Source organism: Haliotis cracherodii, unplaced genomic scaffold, assembly GCF_022045235.1.
Source record: "Haliotis cracherodii isolate W230 unplaced genomic scaffold, xgHalCrac1.p SCAF_22, whole genome shotgun sequence".
Taxonomy (NCBI): Eukaryota; Metazoa; Mollusca; class Gastropoda; order Lepetellida; family Haliotidae; genus Haliotis; species Haliotis cracherodii.
In genome coordinates this window covers 6,131,209-6,151,640 of record NW_027266278.1, presented here as the reverse complement: position 1 = coordinate 6,151,640, position 20,432 = coordinate 6,131,209, and the positions used below count along the sequence as shown (strand labels likewise).

The 20,432-nt window shown below is 40.1% G+C and overlaps 1 protein-coding gene across 1 annotated transcript in view; it reads right to left on the bottom strand.

The window, feature by feature from the left end:
• The window catches only part of LOC139471455 (uncharacterized), a 141,452-nt gene extending 122,738 nt beyond the window's left edge, over positions 1–18,714 (bottom strand). Inside the window, 1 exon segment of the mRNA XM_071253816.1 lies at positions 18,556–18,714. Coding sequence (XP_071109917.1) covers positions 18,556–18,714 — 159 coding nt within the window.
• Positions 18,715–20,432: the final 1,718 nt, after the last annotated feature.

The window sequence follows — 20,432 nt, the reverse complement described above, 5'->3', positions numbered from 1 at the left end:
ACATGTTTCATCTGATCTGCTGATTTATTTTCAACACTGTCAAATCTCCTTCCTTGTTTCGAGAGAAGTACTGCGCAGTAAGAGTTGTGAATAATCACTCGACCTCCGGACATGGCACATTGAAACTTGGAGGTCAGGTATTCGGGATCTGTTAGTCATCAACCTCGTGTGTGTCAAGAGTTACGTGCGGAAGATTCAGTGTTTAACAAGAGCGATGCAGATGGTACTGAATGCAACGGAAACAAATCATTGAAATGTTGCCATAAAAAGGACCAAAGGGAAGTCTCACCCCTGCTCGTCCATTGTGTTATAAATCCAGGGTGTCGAGGTGAGGCCTGTGTCTTGTATGTTTGTTGCATGTTTTCATGTAGCGGGATGTTTGTTGTGTATTATTGTGAAATATTAAAAATTGAATTTTTGACAACTGTGACACATATATTCCTGAATATTGACGGAACTTCCGTTGAAACGTAGCCAGTAAACGACCAAAGGGACATTTCACCCTTGCTTTTATGTGGTTGGCGTTTTTCTAAGCCCCCAACAGGACTTATATTAGTCTCCAGCCCATAGACACATCCTTCAAAATGCAATACAGTCTACACTTTCAGCAGGGTATTCCCCATTTTCTTCATTTTCCCGCGTTTTAATGGCCTCGCTTTGAGAATGCGAAATGTGATATCTGAAACTGGCCCATAAGAGAGATAAGCACTCGCTTTGATGACATCTAGATCAACCGCCCCAGGAAGGCAGAGAGTAACACTAAAACATGGTGTCCTGCTATGTCTGCAGTAATATTTGTGTTAGTTCATTCGTCAAAGAATAACACAAAACAATATACTTCAGTGTCTTTTAAATGTTATTATCACAGACAGAATCAAACTGTTATGTAAGTGACTGATTGTCAGGAATATCATAATGTTTATGTTACATTTGTTAATTATGCTCAAAAATACACAAGGATACTATGTATTAACAACAATACGATACAACTTTTACAAACTGTAAACATCACAGATATTGTTTTCATGCATTTACAAAGATGTTATTATGTTACAGTTCCATTAATTTCAACAGGCATGAATTCTGTGATTAAAGAGGAAATATATGTTATTAACTGAGGATCATTTTCATGTTGATGCGTTTGCCGTTTCATGATAAAAAAAAATCATGATAGTGTTGAGCCCCATATTTAATTTAAGTCAGAAAATTCCATTGACATGTGTATCTGATAAAAGAATACATGTATTATATTTAGTTGTGTCAACAAGATAGTCAACCATGCACGAACCTCCACCATGGCAAAATTTCCATTATTGTTATCAAAATTCCTCTCCACTATCTCTGGACAATATTTGGTACTCTTCATTAGGAATATTTAAGTAGTCTCCATCAAAATATGTGTTAAAATCATTCCACTCATAGACTAACACTGGACAAAATATCATCCATTCCAAAAAATCCAAAACTTGGAAATACCACCATTCCAATTGGAAATATGACCATTCCAATATTTGGAAAGGTCATATTTCCAAGCTTAGATTTGTTTGGATTTGTTTGGAAATGTTTGGAAATGTTTGGATACAACATGTCATAATCATATCTGTTAAAAGTTGTACAACTTTTGACCTTATGTGAGATTAGTAATGACATGAAAGTAAATAATAAAGAGTATTTGGGCACTATGTACTACGAAAACACCAAATCATGAGCAAATTTAACTAAAAGAAATTCTGTCATTTAAAGTGGCTGCTCTTTATATTTAATTTCTTATCTTCCTTGTCTATAATCATATGACATTGACTTTGAACTTTGAACAATTAAACAAATATTTTGTTTTCCCATACCGACTTACGGTTGTCGTAGAACAAAGACCGTTTCGAGAATATAGAGGGACTCATTATTATAATTTGAACTAATATACATATGTACATAATAGTACTAGGTATAAATGAATTTTGATAAGTGTTCGTACAAGAATATGAACTTCGAATTATCTCGGAATTATGCGCAACACATAGGGCTGAAAATTTTATAATTGTTCTGGAACTATCTGACGGTAATTCAAAACAGGGAACAAGATTTCGTCAAATGAATCATCTAGCCAGGAATGCAGCGATTTAAATGCTGACAAAATGAATAAACATATCTGGAACAGAGTAGACCGTTCATGTTGACAATTATATACTACGTCTATTGCCAATGAAGTTTATCACCCCATGTTATAGCATTTGTTTCATATAAAAGATAGAAACCAAATAAATGGGACAATTAGTTGTTATGAATTAGCTTTACCTCTGTGACATATCACACAACTAAATGTGAATATGTTTATCAAATAATCAATTACAGTAATTAACCTAGTGTCCTTATTTATACACAATTTAATTACGTATTGGGGTACAATATATAATACACATATACACGGAATGATTTCTTATTTTGTCAATTTAATCATAACCGAAATCATACAAATCTAGGTGTGAAAGTAGTGACTAACTTTATGATCAAGGGTATAAATACTCAATTGTATCTATTAATCCTAATAGTATAACAATAAACCCTGTGTATATACTGAGCATATTTAGATACATCCGGATCTACGACCGCAGCCATATAATCAATCAAGGAAAGTATATTAGATTGAATTACAAATGTGCTATCACTTAAACAAAATTTTCCGTTATCCACGTAAGCCTAAACCTGGGAGAAATAAAGTTCTGTTCTGTTCTGAAGACGCCGTCATGATTAGTTGGCGCCAGTCTAGACTGTCTAATCAACGTGAATATACAAACCGTGATGTTACTTGACCAGTTGATGACACCTGTCAAACCCCTGGTCCTCCACCCACCATGTGTTATACTTTAGCGTACTTGATTGTTTAATTTGCAGTTATATCACTGTTAGGCTGAGTGATGAGAGAATACATTTTGTTGTTTTTGTTAACGATCGTTTCCATTTTCAACGTGGTAACCTTATAAGTGACTAACTTTTTTATCATGATGAAATGAAACATATTAAAATAATCAGAGGGACTGACGATCGCATGTTTCGCATAAATGTCATGCTCGCATTAATTTCATGATTTACTGAAGATAGATTTGAACATTTCTGAGCAACGATCATGTTTGGGTAAGGGAAGTAATCTTGTCTCCGCTTGCAATTGGATTCAGTTCCGAGATCGCAGCTTGACTGTTCGGTACGGCCGAAAAGCGGCATCCATGTTGTTCACGCTCCGCTGATCACGGGGCCTCATTTGTCTGTATTCTGCTTATGAACCGGGATGCGCATGAAACACTGGTGTCAAAACGAATATATTTACCAATTATATGTACGGTCAATTAGCCAGGCCAAGAGACAATACCCTGGTTCTACCACCTTTAGGTGTAATTACGTCGCATGCCCCTGGTTCAAGGTTCGTCTGATCTCCCGTCATAAAACCACGATGTTTATTTACCTGGAGCCTCCGACAGCGCCGACTTCCTGTGTACATGTACGTACATGGCAATTAATGGTTTGACAATTGTTTGACGGAATCAATCAATAATTATTGACACGGTGATGTAATTAAAATTTGTCACTATTCACAACTCTTATTTTTATTTTTCTATTGTTCAGCTGTATTTTCGACCAGTTTTATATGTATAAAAAAACTTATCTTGTATTTATAAACCAAACCTAAAAACATTATATTATATTAGTTTTTAAACCGTAAGTTTTCTATTAAAACAACTATGCAAGTAAGATTTCAGCCGTAATATTACTTTAGTCACTCCACAGATTACACATCTTATATGCTGCAAACGCAGCGAATGTAATGCTACTACGTCACAGCTGCCTCGGTAATTAAGGGCTGGAATGTTTTTGTGAAGGCAGTTAGAGCAGACGAATTCCCCCCCTCGCTGTATAAAGGCGGTCGCTAACCATATATGTGTATTTTTACTGTTTTTGGCTTGATTTGATTGTCCTTTGGTGAAAACAAATGTTCAACTGTGAAAGCAAACCCTTTTCCCCTGAACGTTAAAAAGACAGCTGACTTTGTTTTTGTCTGAAATATCAACGTTTGGAGTCGTTCATATATTCGGAAATCCATATTATGGTTAATATTTATAATATAATATGGACAATGGTAAAATTCATTATCACAGTTTAAGTGATATTCACAAATGTATGTAAATCTACTTCGTGATGAATGAAGCATGGCAATAAATGTATGCATCTGATTCTTCATTTGTTCTGTATTCTTTGACGAGAATGAGTTTCGTTAATGATGATCACTCTCACAGATTTTTTGATAAGAGGATAGGACTTTAACTGGAGAATAGTTATGAAAAATATATATATAAGTATAGGCGGTCTGTGCACATGTGGTGAAACTGATACCTCATTGATTTGATAATCGGGACTTGGAAATCATAGTCTGTCATTAAATTGATTTTAAAATATATGATTTTGACTGTAATACGTCCTGACATCATAATATTATGTTGTAAACAACTTATCTTATCTTATGTTAAGTAAAACAATTGTTGATAACTTCCTGAATTCCAATTGTTCAATGAACAGAATTATTCACAGCTCTGGCGTGAGACAACAATAAATTAGATGTTACCAAAGATTGTCCATTTTATGATCTTAGGCACATGTCGGCGCATTGACATGTGAGCCGTCTAGACGACTGTCTGTTTTGTAATTAAATGGCAGCTGCCATCCAGCCGAATACTTAATCTTGAGACCTATTAGTTGTCTCATAATTAACCAAAACATAAGCCCAAGAAACCAAACTCTCGCTCGCAAACACCCCTTACTCACCCCAATATCCCAAAGAATAACTAACTACCTCAATGAACACCAAACTCAAAATCTTAAACAAAACTGCAAAAAATCAAATATCTTCACCCCTAAACTCAAAATACCCAAAATAGACACAACGCTAGCTAACCAAATAAATAAACAAACCGACCCAAACATAGCTAAAACCACCACACTTGCATACATACACGAAAATTGGCCAAATGGGTGTCACATATACACTGACGGATCTTCAGACCCGATCTCCAACCACACAGGCTTCGGAGTCCATACCACACAACCAGTTATATCCACACAATCTTACCGACTCCCTAACAACCAATCTATATTCACGGCCGAACTTATGGGCATGGCCTCAGCCCTGCATAACCAACAATCTAAAAACAACAATAAAATCCTAATTCTCACCGACTCCCTTAGTGGACTACAAGCCCTCCAAAACAAAAATACCAAAAAACGACCTAAATTAATAAACCAAATACTTAAAAGCTCCAACGACCTAACAAAAGCAGTCAAACAAATAACATTCTTGTAGATCCCCGCCCGTAGGAATTTACGGCAACGAAAGCGCCGATAAAGCAGCTAAATTATCTCTTAAAATACCAGAAATAAGCCTAAACCTACCGATCTCAAACTCAGAAATTAAAAGTGTAAACAAACAAAAAATAACCAAAAAATGGCATAATCAATATCAAAACTCAAATAGCCAAATCAAAAAAGTGCTCAGAAAACCACTAGCCAAACCTAAAATCCTACACCCCTCTAAAAAAATTGACAGATTAATTACAAAACTCCAAACAGGACACACGAACCTAAATAACCACCCAAAAAAACTTAAAAGACACACCACAGGCAACTGCCCCCACTGCAAACAACCCGAAACCACAGAACACGCACTCATCCACTGCACCCACTCTACAAACCACCCTCAATCTAAATAAGGTTCCTACTCTAGATGAAATACTAAACCCTCAAAATAAACTAGAAAACTTCAAGGCCCTAGGCGTATTCCTAATCAAAACAGACCTAATTAAGCGCATCTAAAAAATAATTAATCTACCAATCCAAAATCCAATAAACATACAAACACCCACCTCACCCGGCTCCCTTAGTTCCCTCCTCCACCCACCTCGGCATTTATTCCAAATTTTAAAATCTCAAAAATTCAATATAAGCAACCCCTAAAAGCCCCCTCTTGGGTTGCACACACCACCTTCACCCTTTTTGGAATACACTAAATGGTCCGGCCAGGCCCGTGTGCGAAATACGCTGCAGTCGGAAAGCGAACGTTAAATCTTCTATATCAGTCAGTAGTTGTCTCAGCACTACACAATCAGCAATCTAAAAAACAAACAAAAAATCCTCATCCTAACCGACTCCCTCAGTGGACTACAAGCCCTCAAAAATAAAAACACTAAAAACCACCCCAAACTAATAAATCAAATACTCAATAGCTCAAACAACTTAACTAGGGCAGGTAAACAAATAGAGTTCATTTGGACCCCCGCCCACGTAGGACTCTTTGGAAATGAAAAGGCAGATAAAGCAGCAAAATTATCCCTTTAACTCCCAGAAATAAGCTTAAACTTACCCAGCTCAAAATCAGAAATCAAAAGTCTCACTAAACAAAAAATCAACAAAAAATGGCAAAATATATACCAAAACTTAAATAGCCAAATCAGGAAAGTACTAAAAAAAACCTAAATAAACCAAAAATACTACACCCATCCAAAAAAATCGACAGAATAATTACTAAACTACAAACAGGCCGCACCAAACTAAATAATCACCGTAAAATACTTAATCTACACACAACAGGAAACTGCCCACATTGCAAACAACAAGAAACACCAGAACACGTACTCATTCACTGCACACACTACCAAACACACCGAACAACACTACAGACCACCCTAAATCTTAAAACCAGACTTACACTAGAATCAATCCTAAATCCATAAAATAAATTAGAAAAATTCAAAGCCTTAGGTTTATACCTAATTAAAACAGGACTAATTAGTCGCATTTAAACCCCAAATAAAATAATAAAACCAAAACTACCTTATCTAACAACCGACCAACAAACACAGCTCCCTTAGTTCGTCCCCCCACCCACTCTTTCCAAATCTCAAAATTTCAAAATTACTATATAAGCAACCCCTAAAGCCCCTAATTCATAGTCTTTTTATTGTTCAAATTACTGATAAAACATATTTTAACTTGTTCCTTCTAACCATATTTCCAAACAACTCCAAACCATTCCAAACTATTCCAAGTCATTCCAAACATTTCCAGTGTTGGAAATTTGTTTGGAAATGTTGCCATTCCAATTTTGGATTTTTTGGAAAGATCAATCTTTCTAAGCTTTAGAAAGTTTGGAATGAGCGATCTTTCCAAAGCATTCCAACGTTCATTCCAAATTGGAATGGACGCTATTTGGTCTTGTGCTAATGTCGTGTCAGTACCTTTTGAAACTATACTTTCTGTATCTGCACACGTATAGATATTATGCCACATTTGGAAGACGAGGAGTACAATGCAAACTGTATATATAAATGATAATTTCATATCTGTATGTTTAAAAATATATCACTTTCTTAATCCAATCAAGAAACAATAAAAAGAAGTATCACCCTGGCATTACCTTGCAATAAAAGTCTAAAAATGTATGGCAATTTGGAGCAGACGACAGTTTTCCATTTCCAACCAATTTCAGCGTCTTGGTTTGGTCACGTGACCTAAACACTTCATTATGGGGGCAGAATCAACTAGTGGCTTCTGAGTGTTTTTCTCCATCTGCACAGGATACAAGTGTCAATACAATTTAATAAATTGTTTACTTAATTATCCCACAAGATTGTAGTAATGACTGTTTTTTAGCACTTTCGAGATGGAAAGATCCTGGACAAGAAGTATGTGACCCTCCAGTCACATCGTTTACCCCTAATGAAGAACTGTCCATTTGAATAGATGATATCATTATATTTACACAAAACAAAGACGATATATTTGACCTAGGGTGACAGGTCTTTCACCACGATCACAGATATCAGCGATAAAGTGAAAACTGTTGACACAAAGTGAATTCCAGAACCAGCTATTTCTGAATGAAATGATCCAGAAAGGGTGATGCTCTTTAACCGACCAGATTGCTACACTATACTAAAACTCCACCTTTTTCTGTGATGGACTCTTTTCCAAATACACCAACAACCAATACAAAATGTAGAATAATGCCTTATATGGCTTGAGATAAAAAGATCCTGATATTGAAGTTGAACTACAGGGAAAAACTGTACAACCGGAAGTGTGAACATATTACTTTTGGACCGTTTACTGGAGCCAGGCTGTATCATTATATCATGATAATTACTTATAATTGGAGGTGGACCTATGGCGAATTCATATGTGAAAAAGTAAGGGCTTCTTTTATTTTAACTTCTAAGTAAATAAGATATTTCTAATGACACCACTTTTCTTGTTGATCAGTGGTGTTTCAACCTGGTATCAGATGATATTCTCCATAGACGCTGTAGAACCAGAACGAGGCGGGATTCCCCTGCTATAAGCAGGCATGACTACTGAAAGTGTAAGCTGATAGACACAAAATGGCATGTCCAATCGGATTCTACTTCTTTTCTCCACAATGACTGTGGGGTATCAAAATTTTCCTCCTCGCTAAATCAGCCTTTTTGCTGAATATTTGAAGAATTGACATTTGGAACTATTGCTTAGTACACCCGTACGCAACACAATATCTCATTTCGCGTCTTCAATACACCGGGAATAACGGAAAATCGCTTCATTGTCTTGTAGATTAATGCACTGTAAATGACGACTGATGGCTGGACACTATTATATTTGAACATAAATATCACTTAGATTGGCCTGATCCAGTTTCTATCAACAGATCGTCGCCATATAGCTGGACTATTGCAGGTTGTGGTTTAAAATAACATTCAATCACTCACGTTTTCCACATATTCAATGCAAGTTGCTACTACGCGGGTGGTGGGTAGAGGGGGAGAGGTAGGGTGGTAGTGGTTGTTGCGAGACTTGGTTGTGTAGCTGGAGGGAGTGGGGGGGGAGAGGTAGGGTGGTGGCGATTGTTGCGAGACTTGGTTGTGTAACTGAAGGGAGGGTGGGGGAGACGTAGGGTGGTGGTGGTTGTTGCGAGACTTGGTTGTGTAGCTGGAGGGAGGGTGGGGGGAGAAGGGTGGTGGTGGTTGTTGCGAGACTTGGTTGTGTAGCTTGAGGGAGGGTGGGGGGTAGAGGGGGAGAGGTAGGGTGTTGGTTGTTGTTGCGAGACTTGGTTGTGTAGGTGGAGGGAGGGTGGGGGGAGAGGGGGAGAGATAGGGTGGTGGTGGTTGTTGCAAGACTTTGTTGTGTAGCTTGAGGAAGGGTAGATGGAGAAGGGGAGAGGTAGGGTGTTGGTGGTTGCTGCGAGACCTGGTTGTGTAGCCGGAGGGAGGGTGGGGGGAGAGGTAGGATGGTGGTGGTTGTTGCAAGACTTGGTTGTGTAGCTTGAGGGAGGGTGGGGGGTAGAGGGGGAGAGGTAGGGTGGTGGTTGTTGTTGCGAGACTAGGTTGTGTAGCTTGAGGGAGGGTGGGGGGTAGAGGGGGAGAGGTAGGGTGGTGGTTGTTGTTGCGAGACTTGGTTGTGTAGCTTGAGGGAGGGTAGGGGGAGAAGGGGAGAGGTAGGGTGGTGGTGGTTGTTTTGAGACTTGATTGTGTAGCTTGAGGAAGGGTAGGGGGAGAAGGGGAGAGGTAGGGTGTTGGTGGTTGTTGCGAGACTTGGTTGTGTAGGTGGAGGGAGGGTGGGGGTAGAGGGGGAGAGGTAGGGTGGTGGTGGTTGTTGCGAGACTTGGTTATGTAGCCGAAAGGGAGGGTGGTGGGTAGAGGGGGAGAGGTAGGGTGGTGGTGGTTGTTGCAAGACTTGGTTGTATAGCTTGAGGGAGGGTAGGGGGAGAAGGGGAAAGGTAAGGTGGTGGTGGTTGTTGCGAGACTTGGTTGTGTAGCCGGACGGAGGGTGGTGCGAAAAGGGGAGAGGTAGGGTGGTGGTGGTTGTTTTGAGACTTGGTTGTGTAGGTGGAGGGAGGGTGGGGGGAGAGGTAGGGTGGTGGTGGTTGTTGCGAGACTTGGTTGTGTAGCCGGACGGAGGGTGGTGCAAGAAGAGGAGAGGTAGGTCGGTGGTGGTTGTTGCGAGACTTGGTTGTGTAGCCGGAGGGAGGGTGGGGGGTAGAGGGGGAGAGGTAGGGTCGTGGTGGTTGTTGCGAGACTTGGTTGTCTAGCTTGAGGGAGGGTAGGGGGAGAAGGGGAGGGTAGGGTGGTGGTGTTTGTTGCGAGACTTGGTTGTGTAGCTTGAGGAAGGGTAGATGGAGAAGGGGAGAGGTAAGGTGTTGGTGGTTGCTGCGAGACCTGGTTGTGTAGCCGGAGGGAGGTTGGGGGGAGAGGTAGGATGGTGGTGGTTGTTGCAAGACTTTGTGTTGTGTAGCTGGAGGGAGGGTGGTGGGTAGAGGGGGAGAGGTAGTGTGGTGGTGGTTGTTGCGAGACTTGGTTGTGTAGCCGGACGGAGGGTGGTGCAAGAAGAGGAGAGGTAGGGTGGTGGTGGTTGTTGCGAGACTTGGTTGTGTAGCCGGAGGGAGGGTGGGGGGTAGAGGGGGAGAGGTAGGGTGGTGGTGGTTGTTGCGAGGCTTGGTTGTGTAGCTTGAGGGAGGGTAGGGGGAGAAGGGGAGGGTAGGGTGGTGGTGTTTGTTGCGAGACTTGGTTGTGTAGCTTGAGGAAGGGTAGGGGGAGAAGGGGAGAGGTAGGGTGTTGGTGGTTGTTGCGAGACTTGGTTGTGTAGCCGGAGGGAGGGTGGGGGAGTGGTAGGATGGTGGTGGTTGTTGCAAGACTTTGTTGTGTAGCTGGAGGGAGGGTGGTGGGTAGAGGGGGAGAGGTAGTGTGGTGGTGGTTGTTTTGAGACTTGGTTGTGTAGGTGGAGGGAGGGTGGGGGGAGAGGTAGGGTGGTGGTGGTTGTTGCGAGACTTGGTTGTGTAGCTGGAGGGAGGGTGGTGGGTAGAGGGGGAGAGGTAGGGTGGTGGTGGTTGTTGCGAGACTAAGTTGTGTAGCCGGAGGGAGGGTGGGGGGAGAGGTAAGGTGGTGGTGGTTGTTGCGAGACTTGGTTGTGTAGATAGAGGGAGGGTGGGGGAAGAAAGGGAGAGGTAGGGTGGTGGTTGTTGTTACGAGACTTGGTTGTGTAGCTGAAGGTTTGTTTCCGGTTACATCAGCTTGTATGTGGAAATGGACTAATCTGACTCTTAGTAAAACAACTGATGCATTCTGTTTGGAAGGACATATGAGTGTTGGCAGAAAAGTTTTAAAGTGAGGTGATGTGAAATAGGGTTAAATGTCGCGTTAAATTATCGCGTGTTTGTGTGTGTGGCTGTTCGTACAAGTCCTTATATTTTATAATGCTAACCCACCTATATACCATGCCACAGTTGAACATCAATACCCAACTCAGACACAGTATACTGACTCTGAGACGACCTGTCTTTGTTTTAGCCCCAAAGAGTAAGGCAGGGTAACAACAAGTACTATCTTATAATAACGTCTTTTGGTATGAAGCGTCCGGGGATCGAACCCCGTCCCATCCGCTCTCCGGGCGGAAGCTCTACCAATAGACCACGGCAGCGATTAGAAACGTTTGGTGCCTCACAAGGAATTCAATGTTTTGCTGCGGACATCACATAACGACCAAGTTGCGTATTCTTGTCAATGAAGTGAAATGTTTGATGGTAATTTTATGGACGTTAAACGACTATTAAGTAGACACTTTAAAAGGTGAGGTGAAATACGGTTTGCTTGCACGTCCAATATTATTGCACTTATATTGCTACGAACTTGCACGTGTGTGTGTGTGGCTGCTTGTACTAGTCCGGACTGATGTCGCTTTATAGTACTATCCCACTGAGATACCATGCTGCAGTTTAACATGAATACCCCACTCAGACACAATATACTCCAAGCCGACCAGTCCTTGTTTTAGACCCATAATGCCGAGCGCCAGACAGGGTAACAACAAGTATCATCTTTTAACGTAGTTTGATTTGACGCGGCTGGGAATCCCCGAACCGTCCGCTCTCCGAGCAAACGCTCTACCACTAGACCACGGAGGCGGTCCCAATTAAAAAAGATAATTGTTGTGAATAGTATACTCAACAACAAAAGTTCCTGTCACACCAATATATCAGTGTATTTTTCAAACAAGTAAAGTTTGGTTTTCAATATTGTAGTCAATATTGGAATCAAGTCACAAAATCGCAACTGCTACAGAAAAGTATGCATTCCATGCAAAAGTTGACTTTTATGCAAGCCCCATGCATTTCACTACCCAAGAATGGGTATGAAAACATGTGAGTGAACGGGATTCCATATGCATTGTTTAGCATCGTGCTGACAACCACTCAGAAAAACAACAAAATTACGCAATTATTCAACATTGCGAAATGCCACGCCTGTCCGAAAATGAGCGTCTTCGAGCAATTGGAATTCTTAAAGCAGGATCGAGTCAAATCGATGTTGCAAGACACCTTAATCTTCACATCTGATCTTCACGGGTCTCAATAGTACGGATAATCTCTGCTATTTTTGTTGATATTTCAAACATAGAACAGTCTACTCTGTTCCAGATATGTTTTTTTCATTTTGTCAGCATTTAAATCGTTGCATTCCTGGCTCAATGATTCATTTGACGAAATCCTGTTCCCTGTTTTGAATTACCGTCAGATAGTTCCAGACCAATTATAAAATTGCCAGCCCTATGTGTTCCGCATAATTCTGAGATAATTCGAAGTTCATATTCTTGTACGAACACTTATCAAAATTCATTTATACCTAGTACAATTATGTACATATGTATATTAGTTCAAATTATAATAATGACTCCCTCTAGTCTCGAAACGGTCTTTGTTCTACGACAACCGTAAGTCGGTATGGGAAAACAAAATATTTGCTTAATTGTTCAAAGTTCATAGTCAATGTCATATGATTATAGACAAGGAACATAAGAAATTAAATATAAAGAGTAGCCACTTTAAATGACAGAAATTCTTTTAGTTAAATTTGCTCATGATCTGGTCTTTTCGTTGTAGATAGCACCAAAATACTCTTAATTATTTTCTTTCATGTCATTACTAATCTCACATAAGGTCAAAAGTTGTACAACGTTTAACAGATATGATTATGACATGTTGTATCCAAACATATCCAAACGAATCCCAAAAAAATCCTAACAAATCCAAACAAATCCAAGCTTGGAAATATAACCTTGACAAATTTTGGAATGGTCATATTTCCATTTGGAATGGTGGTATTTCCAAGTTTTGGATTGTTTGGAATGGATGAGATTTTGTCCAGTGTTAGTCCTCAATCAAAACAGTTTTTCTCAACAGATAATTTTTTAGGCCAAGCATTTTACCCCAACATCGTTTTAAAATGTTTACAGGTCGAATATATATGTCATGATCATAAAATCGATGCCACAAAGATAATCACCTTGCCTAACACATGGGGAATTGGGTATCACTGGACGATTTGAATAACACGAGTCGGTTTGTCCCAGGATCCCGTGATCAGACATGTGAGGCAGACGCAAGACAACTGCGTGCTTCTTACGCTTCAACTGGCACCCTGAATACATTGAGAGGTTAATTCGGAGCTCGTGTCGTGCAGCGTCATTGTGGGGATTGTCACGCCCCACAAAGCGATCGGAATGCTGCGACTGTCCTAAGCCTAATGCTAAAAAAGGGGGTTACTTTGCCCTTGGATCAGGAATGATTACACTCATAATAACATTGTAATTCTAGAACAGGATTACGTTTCCGAAAGTTTTCATGTAAATTGACACCATAAAGGAGAAACTATTAGGGTCGTTTTAACAATGTTAATGGTAAAAAAGATACTATTTGTGAAGGTGAAGGTGTAGGTGTAGATGTAGGTGTAGGTGTAGGTGTAGGTGTAGGTATAAGTGTAGATGAAGGTGTAGATGTAGGTATAGATGTAGGTGTACATATAGGTGTAGGTGTACATAATGAATGAATGAATGAATGATCTTTATTTCCTCCATTAGTTTCGGAGAGTGATATACATTTGGAATCATGTTAACATATTTACACAAACATTATGCAGAGAAATTGGCAATACTGAATATTCACATGTCGCGGTCCTGGTATGAGATATACTATCTATAAGATAGAGCATTGATCGCAGGTTCCAGGAGCTTATGTCTCGTGATACAGAAGATATGAATTCAGCCCAGCTATCAAGGCTCATATCCTCTACAATAGGGGTTATACCACCTAACAATGTCACAAGTTTGACTTCGTCATCTGCACAGTCCTCAATACACATGTATTGTTCGAGGTTTAGAGAGTCAAATAGATGTTCATAGAGGGTGTTCCTTGCGTCAGCTAAAGCTGTACAACATAGCAGTTGGTGCTTTATTATGTCATCGCACTCCTCATCACGCATTAAACACTGTCCAGGTGTTATTGGTAGTGTTCCTAGCTTCACAAGTGCGTACATTGGTCTAGTTGGTATATTGTACAGAATACACATATTCCACAGTCTATGAGGTACAAGCTTACTGTGAATTTTAATAAATCTGGTTAATTCAGGGTGATCTCGCAGACTCGTGTGCCAATGAGCAGTTTCATGTTCTGTTATTTTAGTCTGTACGGTTTTGTTCCACACATCCTTGGATGGAAACTGGTTAGTTTTCATAAAGTGAACTATTATGGTCCATAATTCATATTTCTTTGCCACATTGAGTAGATCATGTGTTACAGACTTACTTTTGTCACTTCCTGTTAAATATTGAGCACACTTGAAAAAGAACACCTTTTTCGGGGCATATCTGTGGCTGCTTCTACACATCCTCCCAAGGAACATCAGCTTCATTTTGTCAATCACAGATGTCATTGTCCACAATCCCAGCGTCTGAATAGTTGCAACGGTCGGAGATCTTACATGAAAATTGTGTACATTACGTGCAAAGTAGCGCTGGAGTTTTTCAATTTCATTGTGTTCTGTCTTGGACATATTTGACCACAGTTCACACGCGTAGAAGGCACCTGGAATTATTACTCTACGCCATATGTTCATACAGCAGACTGGGTTCAGACCACCTGCTCTTAGTCCAATATCTCTCAAGGAATTCAAATTCTTCCTCGCCTTGGCGCAAGCTCTCCTGGTCCTTTCGGATTCGAAATGAATACTGATAATAGAACCTGCATATATTGTGGTCGATTTCATTTCCAGTATATGGTTACCTAGTCTAAAAGAACATGGTTGGTTGATTATGTTTCCATCTTTAAACACCAGAACACAGCTTTTGCTTGCATTATATGTCAATCTCCATTGGCAAGCATATTGATGTACAGTCTGTAAGGACATGCATAGGCCACTACTTGTTGAGCTTATGAGGGTTGTGTCATCCGCGAGTAGGACAACTGGGAAGTGATCACGTCCAAGCATAACACCTTGTTTCAAATGGTCAAGGCGGATTATAAGCTCGTTAATATACACAAGGAACATCCAGGCGGATAAGACACGTCCTTGTCCTACACCTTGTCCGATTGGGAACGTTCGACATGCTCTCCGGCATATTTGACACATTCAGTAGATTCGTGATACGACTGACGTATGATATGCCATGCTTTCCCTTGCACACCAAGGATGAATAGTTTTAGGAGTAGTCCGTTGTGCCAAATGCGATCAAACGCTTTCTCATTATCAAGAAACACAGTGTATATATTGGAAGACCTTTCCGTGTAGAAAGATATGACTTCTTTGAGTATGTAGGTAGCTATGTTTGCACCATGTTCTCGCCTGAAGCCACATTGTAATCTATGTGGGAAGTCGGGCTCCATATATTTGATATATCTCTCAATTCTCTCTAATAGGATCTTTTCGAACAGTTTTCCCACCACGGACGTCAGAGTGATACCTCTGTAATTTGCAGGATCCGATCTGTCCCTATTGTTTCCTTTATATATTGGAATAATTGTTCCAGATCTCAACAGTGCAGGGCTGTTGCATGTTCGTATCATCATGTTAAACAGCTGGGTTAAGTGTTTTAGAAGCATATCTCCAGCGAAATAGATATGTTCATTTGTGATTTGGTCCGGTCCTGGTGATTTTTCTTATTTTTAAGCTTTGTTTCAGTCGTTTTAGTTCGTGTATTTCTATGTCTCTCTTCAGTATAGGATCATCGTCCAGAGATCTTTGAGATGTTGTTTATTCTAGAGTCCGTCTCAACACGAAAGTCGTTGTCAAACTCCGGCCGATCAAGAGGTGATAATAAATCTGCATAGTAGTCTGCCCACAAGTTGCACAACTCTGATGGTGTATTGCAACAGCGTTCTTTGTACTTGAGGTGTGTATTTACAGTCTTAGATTGTCTTTGTTTCTTTACAATCCTGTAGAATTCAGCAATATCTACTTCACATGCCGTGTTTATTTCAATATATTTTTCTTTATTCCATTGTCTCTCAGCACCCCGAGGCCTGTCTTCTGCTGACCACAATCTTTTCGCCTGGCGCATCTTGTAATGATAGAGGTCAAGATTTGAACTCTTCCAGTAAGGTTTCAGGTGAGTTCTATAGTGTCCACGTGGTATGAAGTTAGCAGCAGACGTCTTTAGTGCACTGACAATCGAGTCAAAATAACTCTCTATTACATCAGCTCCTATATTCCCAGTGTCAAGCATTACATCACCAAGCAATCTGTGAACCTCGTTCTAAGTGACTAACTTTTGTCCATTTGTATGGAGTCGACTGCATGTCCGCTTTACATGTAGTGCTGTTTAGCTTGTCATCATGTATGGACACTATAACAGGGAAGTGATCAGACACATCAAAAGGAGTTGAATCATATATACGTGTCTTGTTGACAGATAGTTGTAGATGTTGAGGTACAAATACATAGTCAATTATGGACGATTGTGTGAAATTCTTGTTCCTCCATGTCATTAGTTGTCCTACTACTTTACCGCTGTCATAGGAAGATACCATATTCCGCACAGACAGATACTCTTAGGCGTGATCGATGCGAGTTTTGATTATTGGTTATGTCTGTGTTGAAGTCGCCGCACAGGATAGTAGGTGTGCATGTAGGTGTAGGTGAAGGTGAACATATAGGTGTAGGTGTACATGTAGGTGTAGGTGTACATATAGGTGTAGGTGTAGGTGTACATATAGGTGTAGGTGTAGGTGTGGGTATAGGTGTAGATGTACCTATAGGTGTAGGTGTGCATGTAGGTGTAGGTGTAGGTGTTGGTGTAGGTGTGCATGTTGGTTTAAGTGTAGTTGTGCATGTAGGTGTAGGTGTAGATGTACATATAGGTGTAGGTGTAGGTGAAGGTGTGGGTGTAGGTGGTGTACAATTAGGTGTAGGTGTAGACGTACATATAGGTGTAGGTGTACTAATAGGTGTAGATGTACATATAGGTGTGGGTGTAGGTGGTGTACATATAGGTGTAGGTGTAGGTGTTGGATTGTTCGTTTACAAACAGTTCTCTGTTTCTATCCCGATATAATCTTATCAATGCAGAACGTGTCACCTGTTTGTAGGGTGGTGTCGACTTATCTCTCTTGTCACGATCGAGAAGTTCAGTTGATTTCAGCTTGAGATGTTTCAGCCATTTTGAAACTATTAAAAGTGTGTGATTTTTTGCGTTTTAGCTTATCGCCTGGTAATGACACCGTCACCATGGCAACAAATCAGAGTAATTGTGATCTGCCAACTACTTATTTCTCTTTAATATTTGAAAGTATTCATATTTCGTTTCATGCCGTATTAAGTATATGAGCACGGGTGGTAAAGTCGCCACACCACAAATCGTTGAGTAGAGCTGCTTCCCAGAGATCTACCAGACTCGTAGGTTCGAATTCCAGATTTGCTCTGATTGTGATTCTTGATGTGACAGCACCATAACCGAGCTCGTGGGTTTCACCTAAGTGGTAAACGTATAAAACCTGCATCACTTCGGGTTTTTCTTTCAAAAATAAGCTGAAAATGTGTTACAACTGAAATATTGTTAACGACGCTCAACTCCATAAGACACTGTTTAGGTTTTGTGTTACAGTCTCGCGATCGGTTACTTACTCTATACACGAAATATATAGAGAACCCCTTAAGGTAAACAGATACTGAGAAATGAATATAGTAACTGTTTAAATAAAGGTGAATAAATACATAATAAAATATTTTGATATGTGAACTGTCGGAAATAAGCAGCAATCACACTGGGTTAGGAATGGCTGCTTCATTTCAACAAACCGACATCCAGGTTATTTAATGTGTTACTTACGTTGTCCAAGAATACCCAGTCATGTAAGGTACATATGACTGTTACATCAATCTTTAGCATTCCTTTAGACGTATTCACGTATTTCTTATTTTAGGATATTTTGATTACTTTTTGTCGCAGATTTAGAAAAATAAGCAATACAGAAATAAAATAGGACTCCACAGCTCACCTTGGCTATTCTGCTTCATCTCAACAATTCGACATCCAGTGTATATCATGTGTTATTACTTTGCAAAAGAATACCTGATGATGCACGGGTAGATTTGAATCTAACGTCAATCATTTCTTTTAGGCCTATTCGCTTATGTCTCCCTGTTAGTATATTTTGATTATGAATACGCGGAATTGAGAAAAATAAGAAATAAGGAAATAAAATAGGACTCAACAACTCACCTTGGCTAATACTTGAAAATCTCCAATATTTTTCACATTTACATTGGAATCATACTTGTACTGGTACTCAAACCCCGGTTCAAAGTTAATGAAACTTGAAGAAGCACATGTCAGTAATACAACTATTCCACAAATTGCCGGAAAATGATTTCCCGGCATTTTGAAGACTAAATTCTTTTCCAAAGTTGTTGTATAGCTTTATTCTACAGTCTTAATGACTGAACTAAGTTTCAGCTCAATTCTACACACATGGGCAGGTGCAGTGTGATTGGGTCAGGGAAACAAGGAAGTTGATTTAAGTGTAAATATAGTTGTGACGGGTCCCTGCAGCACGGCGTTTTCTTCAACCGCCCTTGATACAAATCTCTAGTGGAGACACCTAACCATAACGTCTACAAAAAGCATAAAATGTCAGTTTGAACGAGCAGTCCTTACGATCAACGAATTTATTCACAGCAACGTTGAGTACAAGTTTGAAGGCTTACTCTCGACAAAGAGATTTATGTCAATGCAGTTGTATGTATGAGATATTCACAATGGGCCATGCATATTGCATATTTAATCTGAAAAGAGATTATCAGCAACAGACAGCGGATGTTTCTATTGAATTGTATTGTACAGTGAGGTGCAAGGGGAAAATTCACGACAAAGGGAAAATTGTTTTCATGACATAACTGAGCGCTTTCACAGCAGTGAGGCCATCCATTTGAGGAACGCGGTGATGATGACATCTGATGAGTACCAAGCTTTTGTCAATATTGGGGTAGCTTATTGTCAGTGGTGAATCTAGAAGAGCCACTTCCGAGTTCATTTTGCTTTGAAATCAGATTTTGTAAAAGAAGACTAGTATTAAAACTAAAATATGTGATTTAATAAATGTCATACACAATGGTCTCAAAGATTGTTTTGGGTTGATGTTATAGATATTTCATAACTGTGTCACTTAGTGGAATGGAGAGCGAGTGAGTTCTAGCCGTCTCATTCGGTATTATAGTTATATCATGACATGCCTAAAATATTAAAAACATGAAACCGGGGCTATAGTAATGGCAAACCAAGGATCAATATCGGGGATTCGAACCCTCTATAGTCCGCTTGTTTCCGTTTCTGGACGCAGCGCTGCACTGAGAATGAACTTATTATTTATATGGGAATCGACACCTTCATACAAGGAATAACAAACATCGCAAAATAATCGTATAACGAAAATGTGTTTTAAAAGTTTAACGCCGCTTGCAACAGTGTTTGAGTTATGCCATTTCGCGTTGACTATTGTCAGGGGACCGAAGGAACGCAGTCCCTAACATACAGGCCACACTCAACGCTATTTCCATTGTACAGTTACATGGTTAACTGATGGTTATAGTCTACGCATGATCCTTTGTTGAAGCAGGATTGGCTCCGAACATATACAATACAGTCGCCTTGAAGCGGACAAGGAAGTTTTCCTAAATGAGCCTATTTAGTCAAACTACAGTCGCACCAGGGTCATGATCACGTGTAGTGGACTCAACGAGTCTGTTTGAGAGCTCCTTAAATAGTATTTCAGTTACACCACGGTGTCGGCAAAATGTGGGCGGAAAGTGTGTGTGTGTGTGTGTGTGAGTGTGTGTCTGCTTGTGCCGGTGTTTATAGTTTCATAGTGCAAGCCCACAGAAATACCATGCAGGGATACCCACCAAAGACAGAGTATACGGACCAATCCTTGTTTTATCCCCTGTCGAGCGCCAGGCAGGGTAAAAAAGTACCTTCGTTTAAGGTCTTTTGGTATGACGCCGCAAAGGGGGTCGAACCAACCACATTCTGCTCTCCGGACAGACGCTCTATTCACTAAACTACGGTGGTGGTGTAAACCACATCGGTAAGCCACAATTACA